The 13828-nt window shown below is 45.2% G+C and overlaps 1 protein-coding gene across 2 annotated transcripts in view; it reads left to right on the top strand.

Annotated features, from left to right (window-relative positions):
• dync1h1 (dynein, cytoplasmic 1, heavy chain 1) overlaps positions 1-13828 on the top strand; it is a 39877-nt gene that overhangs the window by 3480 nt on the left and 22569 nt on the right. For both annotated transcript variants that reach the window (XM_033987906.2, XM_033987905.2), the window contains exons 4-35: positions 226-481; positions 1071-1257; positions 1632-1903; positions 2043-2270; positions 2650-3303; positions 3545-3967; positions 4528-4707; positions 4952-5101; positions 5193-5339; positions 5411-5551; positions 5630-5806; positions 5889-5999; positions 6080-6199; positions 6281-6520; positions 6600-6755; positions 6839-6952; positions 7078-7188; positions 7265-7474; positions 7961-8107; positions 8179-8345; positions 8421-8594; positions 8667-9021; positions 9111-9305; positions 9402-9684; positions 9772-9872; positions 9953-10112; positions 10181-10421; positions 10497-10680; positions 10777-10989; positions 11513-11751; positions 12276-12432; positions 12824-13048. In XM_033987906.2, the coding sequence (XP_033843797.1) occupies positions 226-481; positions 1071-1257; positions 1632-1903; positions 2043-2270; positions 2650-3303; positions 3545-3967; positions 4528-4707; positions 4952-5101; positions 5193-5339; positions 5411-5551; positions 5630-5806; positions 5889-5999; positions 6080-6199; positions 6281-6520; positions 6600-6755; positions 6839-6952; positions 7078-7188; positions 7265-7474; positions 7961-8107; positions 8179-8345; positions 8421-8594; positions 8667-9021; positions 9111-9305; positions 9402-9684; positions 9772-9872; positions 9953-10112; positions 10181-10421; positions 10497-10680; positions 10777-10989; positions 11513-11751; positions 12276-12432; positions 12824-13048 (6718 nt within the window). The remainder of the gene's footprint in view (positions 1-225; positions 482-1070; positions 1258-1631; positions 1904-2042; positions 2271-2649; positions 3304-3544; positions 3968-4527; positions 4708-4951; positions 5102-5192; positions 5340-5410; positions 5552-5629; positions 5807-5888; positions 6000-6079; positions 6200-6280; positions 6521-6599; positions 6756-6838; positions 6953-7077; positions 7189-7264; positions 7475-7960; positions 8108-8178; positions 8346-8420; positions 8595-8666; positions 9022-9110; positions 9306-9401; positions 9685-9771; positions 9873-9952; positions 10113-10180; positions 10422-10496; positions 10681-10776; positions 10990-11512; positions 11752-12275; positions 12433-12823; positions 13049-13828) is intronic.

The raw sequence follows: 13828 nt of genomic DNA, 5'->3' as shown, positions 1-13828 counted from the left end.
GATGCCATGAAAAAATATGCCCTTTACTGTGAATGGGCTAGCCTCTAAATTCAATTAGTTTCTTAAAATATTAAAAGTGGGAATCATTCAGCTGAAGGATTTCTTACAAGTCTACAGCTGTCTGCAGATGTGCAATATAAGATATTAAATAGTGGAAGCAGCACATTGTGTACAAAAGAGAACTAGAATGGAGCGCTCACCCTCAGCTTGTCTGTCCCTCCTCAGAGATGGGGACAAAATGGCTCCCTCAGTGGAGAAGAAGATCGCGGAGCTGGAGATGGGCCTGCTCCATCTGCAGCAGAACATTGAGATCCCAGAGATCAGCCTGATCATCAACCCCATCATTGCCAACATTGCCAAGCAGTGCTACGAGCGCGGAGAGAAGCCTAAAGTGTCCGACTTTGGGGACAAGGTGGAGGACCCCACCTTCCTCAACCAGCTGCAGTCTGGAGTCAACCGCTGGATTAGAGAGATTCAGAAGGTCAGACAGAAAGAGTTCACTCTAATAGCCTTCCCAACTTTTTGTGTTTTTGGTCAACTTTAGGAACCCCATTATTGGCGGATGATGGTCAGTGTATATTTAAATCATTTTGTGAAAGATGTGCCAACATTTTTTTCAAATTTAGAAAATTGCCTCCAAGATGCAAAAGTAATATTTCCTGACATTTGTTAATTCTAATCTTTACAGTGAATTCCCTTTTTAAACCTACATACATTTAGAAACAGACTAGCATGATACTTATTTTAGATTAATGGCAAATATATTTGTACTGCTCTAATAATAATTCCAAGTTTTTTCAGCTGTGCTTTCTCCTCATCCTTTGAATCAATAAGAGTATTTATTTTACATTCAAATCAAACCTTATGTAATATGTTTCACCCAAACTTGCAATTTCACAAAGAATTTCTCATTCTTACTTTTTTTTCTTCTTACTTCTTTTAACCTGTTTTTGTTGTTTGTTTGTTTTTTTGTATAGCCATAAACATTCAAGGTCAACAAAGATGATCAGTAACAACATGTGAAACTATACTGTGAATCATCAAAATACAACTCAAATATGTTTGTGTAGGTCACCAAGCTGGACCGGGACCCAGCCTCTGGCACAGCCCTGCAGGAGATCAGCTTCTGGCTGAACCTGGAGCGAGCTCTGAACAGGATCCAGGAGAAGAGGGAGAGCCCTGAGGTGCTTCTGACGCTGGAGATCCTAAAGCACGGCAAACGCTTCCACGCTACAGTCAGCTTTGACACAGACACAGGTGAGGCCCCAAGTCACAGCACTGTCAACACATGCTCCTGTCATGTCTCCGATAAACTCCTGAGCAGAGCCTGATTCAATGATATCGAGATGGATTCTATTAAGATTTTAATGGCAACAATTTTAATGTAATGTAAAGAAAAGAAAACATCTGTAGCCCCACCTATTCCTGATTGATTGTTTCAAAGCTCCAATGCAAAGAGCTAATTTCCCAATAGAGACTGATGGAGACGATCAAGTTATTAAAATGTCACTATTATTTCAATTAAATCAGTGCAGTGTAGTCAACTATAGATTATACAGACATCTTAAACACACACGAAAGGTGTTCACCTCCTCAGATTAGACTAACCCTCTTGTGTCTATATTATGTAGGTCTGAAACAGGCTGTGGAGACAGTGAATGACTACAACCCTCTGATGAAGGACTTTCCTCTCAATGACCTTCTGTCCGCCTCTGAACTGGACAAGATCCGCCAGGCCCTCATGGCCATCTTCACCCATCTTAAAAAGATCCGCAACACCAAGTACCCCATCCAAAGGGCGCTGCGCCTGGTGGAGGCCATCTCTAGAGACCTGAGCTCACAGCTGCTGAAGGTGTTAGGCACCAGGAAGCTCATGCACGTTGCCTATGAGGAGTTTGAGAAGGTCAGGGCCTGTAACTTGTTTTTGATGTCTCAATTTTTGTAAAATACACACATCCAATGTTGTTGTTTTTTTTTTTATTAAAAAGTAAAGACAAAACCAAATCAACTGAGCATCTTTGTTTCTCCTCCTCTGTGTACAGGTGATGGTGGCCTGCTTTGAGGTGTTCCAGACTTGGGAGGACGAATATGAGAAGCTCCAGGTTCTGCTGAGGGATCTGGTGAAGAGGAAACGTGAGGAAAACTTGAAGATGGTGTGGAGACTCAGCCCCGCCCACAGGAAGCTGCAGTCCCGCCTCGACCACATGAGGCGCTTCAGGCGGCAGCATGAGCAGCTGCGAGCAGTCATTGTCAGAGTGCTTCGCCCACAAGTACAAGAAAAGTTTTTTCTATGCAGTTATGGAAGTAATTGATGGAGTAGCAAAAATGTATGGATTTCATGCCTACATAAAGTGAAAATTTGTGAAATGACAAGCTTTGGTTGTTATGTGGGTTTCCTCTGGTGGTGCAGTTCAGTAGTTATCTAAGTTTTGGCTTAGATTGGCAGCTACATCATCATCGTCTGCCACAGGGCAGCTGTAGCTACATTAGTGTCATCACATGCCATCAAACCTGATTCACCATTTTAATTTGAGAAGTGAATGGTAAAATGATTATATTCAGTTATAAATGAGCAAACCCAATCCTTTTTTTTTCTGAAGATAGATATTTTAGCATGATCCTGAGCACCTGTCTTGAATCTGTGTTTAGGTGACCGCAGTGCCCCAGCATGCCCCTGGGGAGACGGTGGAGCCTCAGGACATGAAGGTGGCTGGTGTGCTTTTCGACGCAGCCGATGCCAACGCCATCGAGGAAGTGAATCTGGCCTACGAGAATGTGAAAGAGGTGGACGGCCTAGACGTGTCGAAGGAAGGCGTGGAGGCATGGGAAGCTGCCATGAAGCGCTATGATGAGCGTATCGACCGTGTGGAGACCAGGATCACAGCTAGGCTGCGCGACCAGCTCGGGACTGCCAAGAATGCCAACGAGATGTTCCGCATCTTCTCCCGCTTCAATGCACTCTTCGTCCGCCCGCACATCCGAGGAGCCATCCGGGAGTACCAGACGCAGCTCATTCAGCGCGTGAAGGATGACATCGAGTCTTTGCATGATAAGTTCAAAGTGCAGTACCCTCAGAGCCAAGCCTGTAAGATGAGCCATGTGCGAGACCTGCCTCCCGTGTCTGGCTCAATCATCTGGGCCAAGCAGATTGACCGGCAGCTCACCGCCTACATGAAGAGGGTGGAGGACGTCCTGGGAAAGGGCTGGGAGAACCACGTGGAGGGCCTCAAGCTCAAGCAGGATGGAGACAGCTTCAGAGCCAAGCTCAACACGCAGGAGATCTTTGATGACTGGGCTCGCAAGGTACGTTTACTGTTGTCATGCAGCTGTGCAACACTACAGGCTGAGCCAATTTTTATTTTTTTTTTTCTTTCAAGATTAATAAACATTTACTAGAAAAAAACAAAAACAAAATTATAATTGTGTTCTACTAAAGCAAAAAATTAACAGGAACCTGTGGAGATTGGCTGGCATTTTTCTAGTTATTTCTAAGAGAAATTACACACTTTCTTCAGTTACAAGTAGTTGATTTGTGCTCCTGCAGGTGCAGCAGCGTAACTTGGGCGTATCTGGGCGCATCTTCACCATCGAGACATCCCGTGCCCGCGGTCGCTCGGGCAACATGCTCAAGCTCAAGGTCAACTTCCTCCCAGAGATCATCACCCTGTCCAAGGAAGTGCGCAACCTCAAGTGGCTGAGCTTCAGAGTGCCCCTGGCCATCGTCAACAAAGCCCACCAGGCCAACCAGCTCTACCCCTTCGCCATTTCCCTCATCGAGAGTGTGAGGACCTACGAGCGCACCTGCGAGAAGGTGGAGGAGCGTGCCTCCATCTCTCTGCTGGTGGCTGGGCTGAAGAAGGAGGTCCAGGCTCTCATCACGGAGGGCATCACCCTGGTGTGGGAGTCCTACAAGCTGGACCCATACGTGCAGAGGCTGGCCGAGACAGTCTTCAATTTCCAGGAGAAGGTTGGTTCTGAAGTTTAGTTGGAACAAGTTTGCAATTTCTTGATACATAAAATACACACAATTTAATACAGAGACATTAGAAATCTAATGGTGCCTTAGACAGGTTGGACTACTCATTTCACTAGCATTGTAATTTATAAAAATAAAAAAATAAAAATCTTGGCTAGTTTGTTTGCTCTAGTTTTTCAATTTTGGCAATGTTTCTCATTTCGCAAAATCGGAAAGACTTTATTTATCCCCAAGGGGAAATTCTGAATATGTATAGGTACTTCCATAAAATAACAACCACAATGTAAACAATGGCCAATGTCTTTATTACACAATAGTTATGATTAGACCAATTTTGTTTAACTAAAGTCCCAATTCCTGCATTTTGGATAGACTTTCCCATGTGGAAGACATAGAGGTATTCTGTTTTAGAACTCAGCACTACTTCCTGTAAGCAATGGCATGCATTTCAGAGCAGGTTTGTAGAAGGCTAAACAACTGCTACAATTGCAATAGACATTTTCTTGATTTATCTAAATAGTTGTGTGTTAACATTTTCGTTGTGTGTGTAGGTGGATGACCTGTTGCTGATCGAGGAGAAAATTGACCTGGAGGTGCGCTCTCTGGAGACCTGCATGTTTGACAACAAGACCTTTTCCGACATCCTCAACCGCGTGCAGAAGGCTGTGGACGACCTTAACCTGCACTCATACTCTAACCTACCCATCTGGGTCAACAAGCTGGACATCGAGGTGGGCATTAACAATACAAATAACAAGCATCAACATTGTAAACAATCACATCAAAATGCCAAGACTGGGGGTTTAGGAGGATTGAAACTACAAAATGTAAAAAAGGTTGATTTTCATCCCTCCTGACTGCCAGAGGGTGCTGGTGAAAGCACTGAATGTTCCTTTCATACATGCACAGTGACAATAGTGGCATTCATAACTTTCGATTGATGTGATTATGTAATGAGGCTTTCTTTGTTCCTAGATTGAGCGCATCTTGGGAGTGCGTCTCCAGGCTGGTCTGAAAGCATGGACCCAAGTGCTGCGAGGACAAGTGGAGGACAAGGCCGATGTAGATATGGACACAGAGGCTCCACAGGTCAGCCACAAGCCCGGAGGAGAGCCCAAGATCAAGGTGAGGAATCAAACTACAGCTAGACACTTCCTCTTACATGTCTGTAGTGGTTTCAATGTTAATCAGGCTGAGCTGGCTGTGTATCTTCTAGAATGTGGTCCATGAGCTCAGGATTACCAACCAAGTGATCTACCTGAACCCACCCATCGAAGACTGCCGCTACAAGCTCTACCAGGAGATGTTCACGTGGAAGATGGTCATCCTGTCTCTGCCGCGCATCCAGAGCCAGAGATATCAGGTCTGTGGTGGAATGCAGTAGTCACTTTTGTGTAATTTAAAAATATTAAATTACTTTCTTTCATTGTCTAGGTGGGAGTCCACTATGAGCTCTCGGAGGAGGAGAAGTTTTATCGGAATGCCCTTACTCGAATGCCAGATGGTCCTGCTGCTCTGGAGGAGGCCTACAATGCTGTGGAGGACATTGTGGACGAGGTGGAGAAGTATGTGAAGGTAAGTCCTTTTATTTTTTGGTTTAATAAAAGTTCAAATGTTTTAATGACAGCTCACTGTGCTCCCTTTGCATTCTAGGTGTGGCTGCAGTACCAGTGCCTGTGGGACATGCAGGCTGAGAACATCTATAACCGTCTGGGAGAAGACCTCACAAAGTGGCAGGCTCTGCTGGTCCAGATCCGCAAAGCTCGCGGGACCTTTGATAACGCAGAGACCAGGAAGGACTTTGGGCCGGTTATCATCGACTACGGCAAAGTACATCTTTTTCACATGACTTGGAGACATCTAGACTTCACCATATACTTTTTAGTAACATGGGGCCCATTCTGTTGAACAGGTCCAGTCTAAAGTAAACCTGAAGTATGACTCCTGGCACAAGGAAGTACTTAGTAAGTTTGGTCAGATGCTGGGCCAGAATATGCAGGACTTCCATGCTCAGATCTCCAAGGTAAGGCTGTGGAGCATAGTATCAGATCTTTCAGACATGTTGGTATGGCGTCACATGTTTATTTTCTGTTTTCATTGTAGTCGCGCCAAGACCTGGAGCAGCACTCTGTGGACACAGCCAGTACCTCTGATGCAGTCAACTTCATCACATATGTCCAGACGCTCAAGCGCAAGCTCAAACAGTACGAGAAGAATGTGGATGTGAGTCTTTGTATGCTCAGTAATCTTCTATCTTCAGAACCAGTTAATGCTTCACTTATACATGTTCATCTTCTGCTACAGATGTTCCGTAATGGTCAGCGGCTGCTGGAGAAGCAGAGATTCCAGTTTCCTCCCTCATGGCTCTACATCGACAACATAGAAGGGGAATGGGGCGCCTTCAGCGACATCATGAAGCGCAAAGACACAGCCATCCAGCAGCAGGTGGCCAACCTGCAGATGAAGATTGTCCAGGAGGACAAGGCCGTGGAGAACCGCACCACAGACCTGCTCAACGACTGGGAGAAAACCAAGCCTGTTGCTGTGAGAACCACACAGCTGTGCTATTACTTGTCTTGTTAATGTAATATGAGAGGGTGAATCCTGCCTGTTTGTCCATCAGGGTAACCTTCGTCCTGAGGAGGCTCTCCAGTCTCTGACCATCTATGAAGGAAACTTCAGCCGGCTGAAGGTGGAGAGAGAGAAGTGTGCCCGCGCTAAAGAAGCTTTGGAGCTCACCGACACAGGCCTGCTCAGTGGCAGTGAGGAGAGGGTGCAGGTAAAGTGGGCACAGCCTTACCCAGCTTAGCTTGTTCTTTTATTATCACACATGCAGTACATTAAACTGGTAGTGGTTCACAGGTGGCTCTGGAGGAGCTCCATGACCTGAAGGAGGTGTGGTCAGAGCTTTCTAAGATCTGGGAGCAGATTGATCAGATGAAGGAGCAGCCCTGGGTATCCGTGCAACCTCGGAAGGTACAAAATCACAAATGAAATTTAATTCAATTTGTTTGAACAAATTGGATTCAATTTGTTCATGCAGATAAACATTTCTAACACTTCATTCATTCATTAAAGTTTACCTTCATTTGCTTCTTTAGCTTCGTCAGAACCTTGATGCTCTCCTGAACCAACTGAAGAACTTCCAGGCGCGACTGCGACAGTACGCCTCCTACGAATACATCCAGAGGATGCTTAAAGGATACCTCAAGGTGTGGGCCAGCTTGCCCTGATCTTACTTATATTGGTATAAGCTAATATTTTGCTGACTGTAATGTCTGTGAGTAGGTGAACATGCTGGTGATCGAGCTGAAGTCTGAGGCTCTGAAGGACCGGCATTGGAAGCAACTGATGAAGCGTCTCCACGTGAACTGGGTGCTGTCGGAGCTGACGCTGGGCCAACTGTGGGACGTGGACCTGCAGAAGAACGAGATGGTGGTCAAAGACGTTCTGCTTGTGGCACAGGGAGAGATGGCCCTGGAGGAGTTCCTCAAGCAGGTACAGGAGCCAGAGACTGAGAGAAACGGGGAAAAAAAAAACTTTGTTGAAATCTTAAACAAGTTCCTGATTGTTTTTGGTAGTAGTTGGATAAACCAATTACTATAGCTAAAGTATGAATTGGATATTTTTTCATCATTAGAATAGGATGTAATGAAATTGGGTTCTACATTTGCATTTCACATTCCATTTATTGGTATTAGATGACATCACAGCATTCTATGCCAATAATAGTTCATACACCTGCTGGCAGCTAAAATTAAGGCTTATTTGTGTTGTAATACAGTGAGTTCTTGGGTCTATAGAAATGATCAGATTCAATACTTGTGAAATTTTCTTTTACATGTGTCCCATATAAATTAAATGCAATTAATATGGAAATCTGGCTATTGTCCCCATTTGAGAATGTGACAGGCTTTTGATTTTGATAGAATTGTTCTTTGTACTGTGACATCCTTATGACAAACTTCTGTTTGCTCTGGTCAGATCCGTGAGGTGTGGAACTCATACGAGCTGGACCTGGTGAACTACCAGAACAAGTGTCGTTTGATCCGAGGCTGGGACGACCTCTTCAACAAGGTCAAAGAGCACATCAACAGTGTGTCAGCCATGAAGCTCTCGCCCTACTACAAGGTCTGCTCAAACACTCAGAACATACTAGAATACACAGAAGTACAGGGACCATCAAATGTTTGTGTATGTAGGTGTTTGAGGAGGATGCCCTGAGCTGGGAGGACAAGCTCAACCGTATTATGGCTTTGTTCGACGTGTGGATTGATGTGCAAAGGCGCTGGGTCTACCTGGAGGGCATCTTCACTGGCAGTGCTGACATTAAGCACCTGCTGCCTGTGGAGACCCAGAGGTTCCAGAGGTAACGAAGAGCAACTTTTATATGGTTCATAATGTAATGAATACACATGTGAATATGTTATTTCTGGATTTTTAGCATCAGCACAGAGTTTCTGGCTTTAATGAAGAAGGTGACCAAGTCTCCTTTAGTGATGGATGTGCTGAACATTCAGGGAGTGCAGAGGTCCCTGGAGCGCCTGGCTGACCTCCTCGGGAAGATCCAAAAAGCCTTGGGAGAGTACCTGGAGAGGGAGAGGTCGTCTTTCCCCAGGTACAAGAAGTGGAACATGGTTTAATTGTTTAAGATTTTTCTTTTCTGATTTTGTTTTTCTTTCCTTTACAGATTCTACTTTGTGGGAGATGAGGACCTTCTTGAGATCATTGGAAACAGTAAGAATGTGGCCAAACTGCAGAAGCACTTCAAGAAGATGTTTGCTGGAGTGTCTAGCATTCTGCTCAATGAGGACAACACAGAGGTGCTGGGCATCTCCTCCAGAGAGGGAGAGGAGGTACTGTACAAGACTCCTGTCTCCATCACGGAGCACCCCAAAATCAACGAATGGCTCACCCTGGTGGAGAAGGAGATGAGGGTGACTTTGGCCAAGCTGCTGGCAGAGTCTGTAACAGAGGTCACGACCTTCAACCAGGGCACAGCTGTGGACCTGAGCCAGTACATCAACTGGATCGACCGGTACCAGGCCAGTAAAACCACTACCCACCCTAGTATACAACCCTAGTATACAACATGCCATGTATTAGTATGACTGACAGAATCCTCCTCTCACAGGCCCAGCTGGTGGTGCTGTCCACACAAATCGCCTGGTCTGAGAACATTGAGTCTGCGCTGACCACCATCTCTGGAGGAGGGGACATGAAGCCTATGCAAGGCGTACTCTCCAACGTGCAGGCCACTCTAAACGTGCTGGCTGACACTGTGTTGATGGAGCAGCCCCCTCTGCGCAGGAGGAAACTGGAGCATCTGGTCAGTGCAGTGTGTGTGTGTGCCAGAGTTGTACAGTGTGTGTAGTGTGGGCCAGAGGTGGACCGAGCTCTTTCTAACATTGTGTTGTTTTCTCAGATCACAGAGATGGTGCACCAGCGTGACGTGACCAGGACTCTGATAAAGAACAAAATAGACAACCCCAAGTCCTTTGAGTGGCTCAGTCAGATGCGCTTCTACTTTGACCCCAAACAGACAGACGTGCTGCAGCAGCTGTCCATCCAGATGGCCAACGCCAAGTTCAACTACGGCTTTGAGTACCTGGGCGTCCAGGACAAGCTGGTCCAGACCCCTCTGACTGACCGCTGCTACCTGACCATGACTCAGGCCCTGGAGGCTCGCCTGGGAGGCTCCCCGTTCGGTAAGAAGCTGTTGTTAGTGACTTCTGTAGGTAAACTGCATGATGATGAAACAGTTTAATATAACTGCTGATGACTCTTGTGTGTAGGTCCTGCTGGAACTGGAAAGACTGAGTCTGTCAAAGCTCTTGGTCACCAGCTCGGCCGCTTCGTCCTGGTCTTCAACTGTGATGAGACCTTTGACTTCCAGGTCTGTTCCTGCATTGCTTTTCTTTTTAAGCCCTGTTTGTGGTATATGGACTTGTTGTAACCCCTGGTCTCTGTGTGCAGGCCATGGGGCGAATCTTCGTGGGTCTGTGCCAGGTGGGTGCGTGGGGCTGCTTTGATGAGTTCAACCGTCTGGAGGAGAGGATGCTGTCAGCCGTGTCTCAGCAGGTGCAGTTCATCCAAGTGGCTCTGAGGGAGCACAGCAACCCCAACCGGGACAGGAGTAAGTCCTCCATCTTCCTGACATCCATATGATCCACAGAGCATATTTCTGACCCTCTGCCTCCTCAGGTGTCCCAGTCACCACTGAGTTGCTCAACAAGCAGGTGAAGGTCAGCCCCGACATGGCCATCTTCATCACAATGAACCCTGGCTACGCCGGCCGCTCCAACCTGCCCGACAATCTGAAGAAGCTCTTCAGGAGCCTGGCTATGACCAAGCCCGATCGCCAGCTAATCGCCCAAGTCATGCTCTACTCCCAGGGCTTCCGCACTGCTGAGATCCTGGCCAAGAAGATTGTGCCCTTCTTCAAGTAGGATCTGATTCTTTTTTCAAATGATCCTGTTTTTGTAATGTCCAAATGTTCTTACTGTACCTTTTCCTCCAGGCTGTGTGACGAGCAGCTGTCCTCCCAGAGCCACTACGACTTTGGACTACGTGCTCTGAAGAGTGTGCTGATCAGTGCGGGTAATGTCAAACGTGAGCGCATCCAGAGGATCAAGAGGGAGAAGCTGGAGCGCGGAGAGGACGTGGACGAGAACGAGATTGCTGAGAACCTCCCAGAGCAGGAGGTATGGCTCCCTTGATGCATGTGGCTCTTATGGCCACTCCATGTGCATTTGAATAGAACAAGAATGACTCTTATTACATGTTTTTTCCCTGGTCAGATCCTGATCCAGAGCGTATGTGAGACCATGGTACCTAAGCTGGTGGCAGAGGACATCCCCCTGTTGTTCAGCCTGCTGTCTGATGTGTTCCCCGGGGTGCAGTACCACCGCGGAGAGATGACCGCTCTGAGGGAGGAGCTGAAGAAGGTCTGCTCTGAGATGTACCTGACCTATGGAGACGGAGATGACGTGGGCAGCATGTGGGTTGAGAAGGTACGCTCTTGAGATGGAAAATGAAATGTTCTGAGCACTCAAACCAAACAAGGTTATTCAACCATGCAAGATTCTCTCAATATAAAATTGTGATTATGTCAGTCATTCTAACATTATACAAGCCTCTAAAAGTCTATTTTACATTTTAACGCAGCCCTGAGAACATAACGGCCAAGGATGGGTAATATTTTCCCAAGGACCATATCCAGGCATGAGGGCCAGTTCATGATTAATGTGATCATTGGTGTAACAAACGTTAATAATTATCAAATCCTCAGGCAGTTTGTATTTTTTTTTTTGTCTGTAAAAGTATTTTTATTGACATAAGCAGTTTATTTCACAATTTTTCTGAAAACTTTGAAAAATAACTTTGACAATTATGCTATGAGGCTAACCATAATATAATGGTTGTGTATGGCCCATAGCTCTGTTGTACTTTTTAACTTAATGTCAAAGTACTCCAAAGTGGGTTGGTACTGTCCAGTATTTACTAGTAAATATATGTAACTTGTCCCATGTCCAGGTGCTGCAGCTGTACCAGATCACTCAGATCAACCATGGCCTGATGATGGTGGGCCCCTCGGGCAGTGGTAAGACTATGGCCTGGAGGGTGCTGCTCAAAGCCCTGGAGAGGCTGGAGGGAGTGGAGGGGGTGGCCCACATCATCGACCCTAAAGCCATCAGCAAGGACCACCTGTACGGCACGCTGGACCCCAACACGCGAGAGTGGACCGACGGTCTCTTCACGCATATTCTCAGGAAGTTAGTGCACACCAGTACCCATTCATTTTAAAACAAAGCAGTTTTTACCTTCTGCTGCAAGTTTGTATTGTACAAAGTTAAATATCATAACAATCAAAGATCTGTCTCATGTTGCTAAACCAACTCCGCTCTCCTGGCTCCATGGGCCGATGATGTGGCAGTATTCTCTTAAAGACCCTGTATCCAAATTTTTCCTCATGATAAAAGTGTTAATTAAACGGTCCTGTACTCAAATACATTTGTTCACAACCACTCCTAAAAACCAACAGGCAAAATGCACCACATTGCCAGATTAATGTATTGACTATAGCAGCCTTAATAACACCAGTAGTGTCATATGAACCATTGTTGAGATTGACTGAAGCAAGCTGCCCATCCAGCTGTACTCTGAACTCTTTGAAAAGGACTGGTCCAGCTGTGGTCATTTTGTGCGCTCATGTTGAATTTGATTTTAAATGACAAAGCCTTAAGCAATTTTATCAACAATTACCTTTGTAACTATTAATCTTGAACTTGTCCTCCAGGATCATTGATAACGTGCGTGGGGAGCTGCAGAAGAGGCAGTGGATCATCTTTGACGGTGACGTAGACCCTGAGTGGGTGGAGAATCTCAACTCTGTGCTGGATGACAACAAGCTGCTGACCCTGCCCAACGGAGAGCGCCTCAGTCTGCCACCAAATGTATGCCCTGGGGTTTACTTTGGCATTTAATATTTCACTTTTCTCTCAAATGTGTGGTTGAGTTAAAAATGTGTTCTCTCAGAATTCTACAAATTTGCAAAGTTTCAAAAATTTCTGTTAGTTGACTAATTTTATTTTGATTATACGGAATTATATGTACAACAAAAGTGAGAAGACAAGGAGTAGATTATCTGAAGATCTGGGAGCGAATCCCGTGTTAAGCCTTTTTCCATAGATAATCTTTTTTCCCTAGTACTTATGTGTGTAAATATTGTCAAAATATATACAGATTATGATTAGTTTTGCAAGCTTTTGCCATGTCCCCTTTTTAGTGAACTGTTTGATCTGCAAATATTTATAAAGTGTATCCTAAATGTTTGTCTTCTTCCAGGTGCGCGTGATGTTTGAGGTGCAGGACCTGAAGTACGCGACCCTGGCCACTGTGTCACGCTGTGGGATGGTGTGGTTCAGTGAGGACGTTCTGAGCACAGACATGATCTTTAACCACTTCCTGGCCCGCCTCCGCAGTATTCCACTGGACGAGGGAGAGGATGAGGCCCAGAGGAAGAGGAAGGGCACAGAGGACGAGGACGAAGCTGCCTCGCCCATGCTGCAGGTGAGAAGAGCCACTAGGCCACTGGAGAACAGTTTACTTTATTGGGATTGGGTCCACTATCCCAATATCTAAATAATATGGTCATCATCAAAGGATTTTTGGGTCAAATGACACAAATGGCTGAAACAGGGACTTGGTCTGAGCCTTCTAATGGATTAAAAACGCATGAGGGACAGAAACTGTTTCACACTGAATATGTGTGTGTGAAGCCTTTTTTCAATAAAATTTTTAGACTCGCGTGATGATGGGACTTATTTATGTCAAATAATTATCCCACTGAAACCCTAGATCAGAAAAATTGCTTTTTATTTTTCAAAACCCTGCTCTAAAATGCCTCCATAAAAAAATAAATGCCACTTTCATCTTTGTAGGCTCTAAGATTTTTGACCAGAATGTTGCTAGTTAATTGTTTTAACAGTTTTCATGTCTTTTAGAGTTGTCAAATACAAACATGGGCTGGTATTGATGCTGAGAAAAAAAATGGGACAAAATTGGATCTTTCTTGAATTGTTTATATCAGAACTTGTATAGATCACATGGTGAATAAAGCTACTAACATTTTTTGATGAAAATTTCTCTCAGTTGTTTCTAAAAAGAAATTGTGTTTATAATAACTGATACAGAAATGTTCAGTTTTTAAAGTTTCAGATAAAAGACCTCTGGAATGTATGTATCCCTAACCTAATAAATTTTCAGTATAACCCATCAAGCATTGCATCATTGCTCGTAGGAGGACTTGACTTATTGGTGCTCATTCTGTCCCATAATAATGATACAGAT

This window comes from Periophthalmus magnuspinnatus, chromosome 22, assembly GCF_009829125.3.
Source record: "Periophthalmus magnuspinnatus isolate fPerMag1 chromosome 22, fPerMag1.2.pri, whole genome shotgun sequence".
NCBI classification, from domain to species: Eukaryota; Metazoa; Chordata; class Actinopteri; order Gobiiformes; family Gobiidae; genus Periophthalmus; species Periophthalmus magnuspinnatus.
The sequence above is the reverse complement of the archived record's forward strand: the minus strand, read 5'-3'. Positions and strand labels throughout refer to the sequence as shown.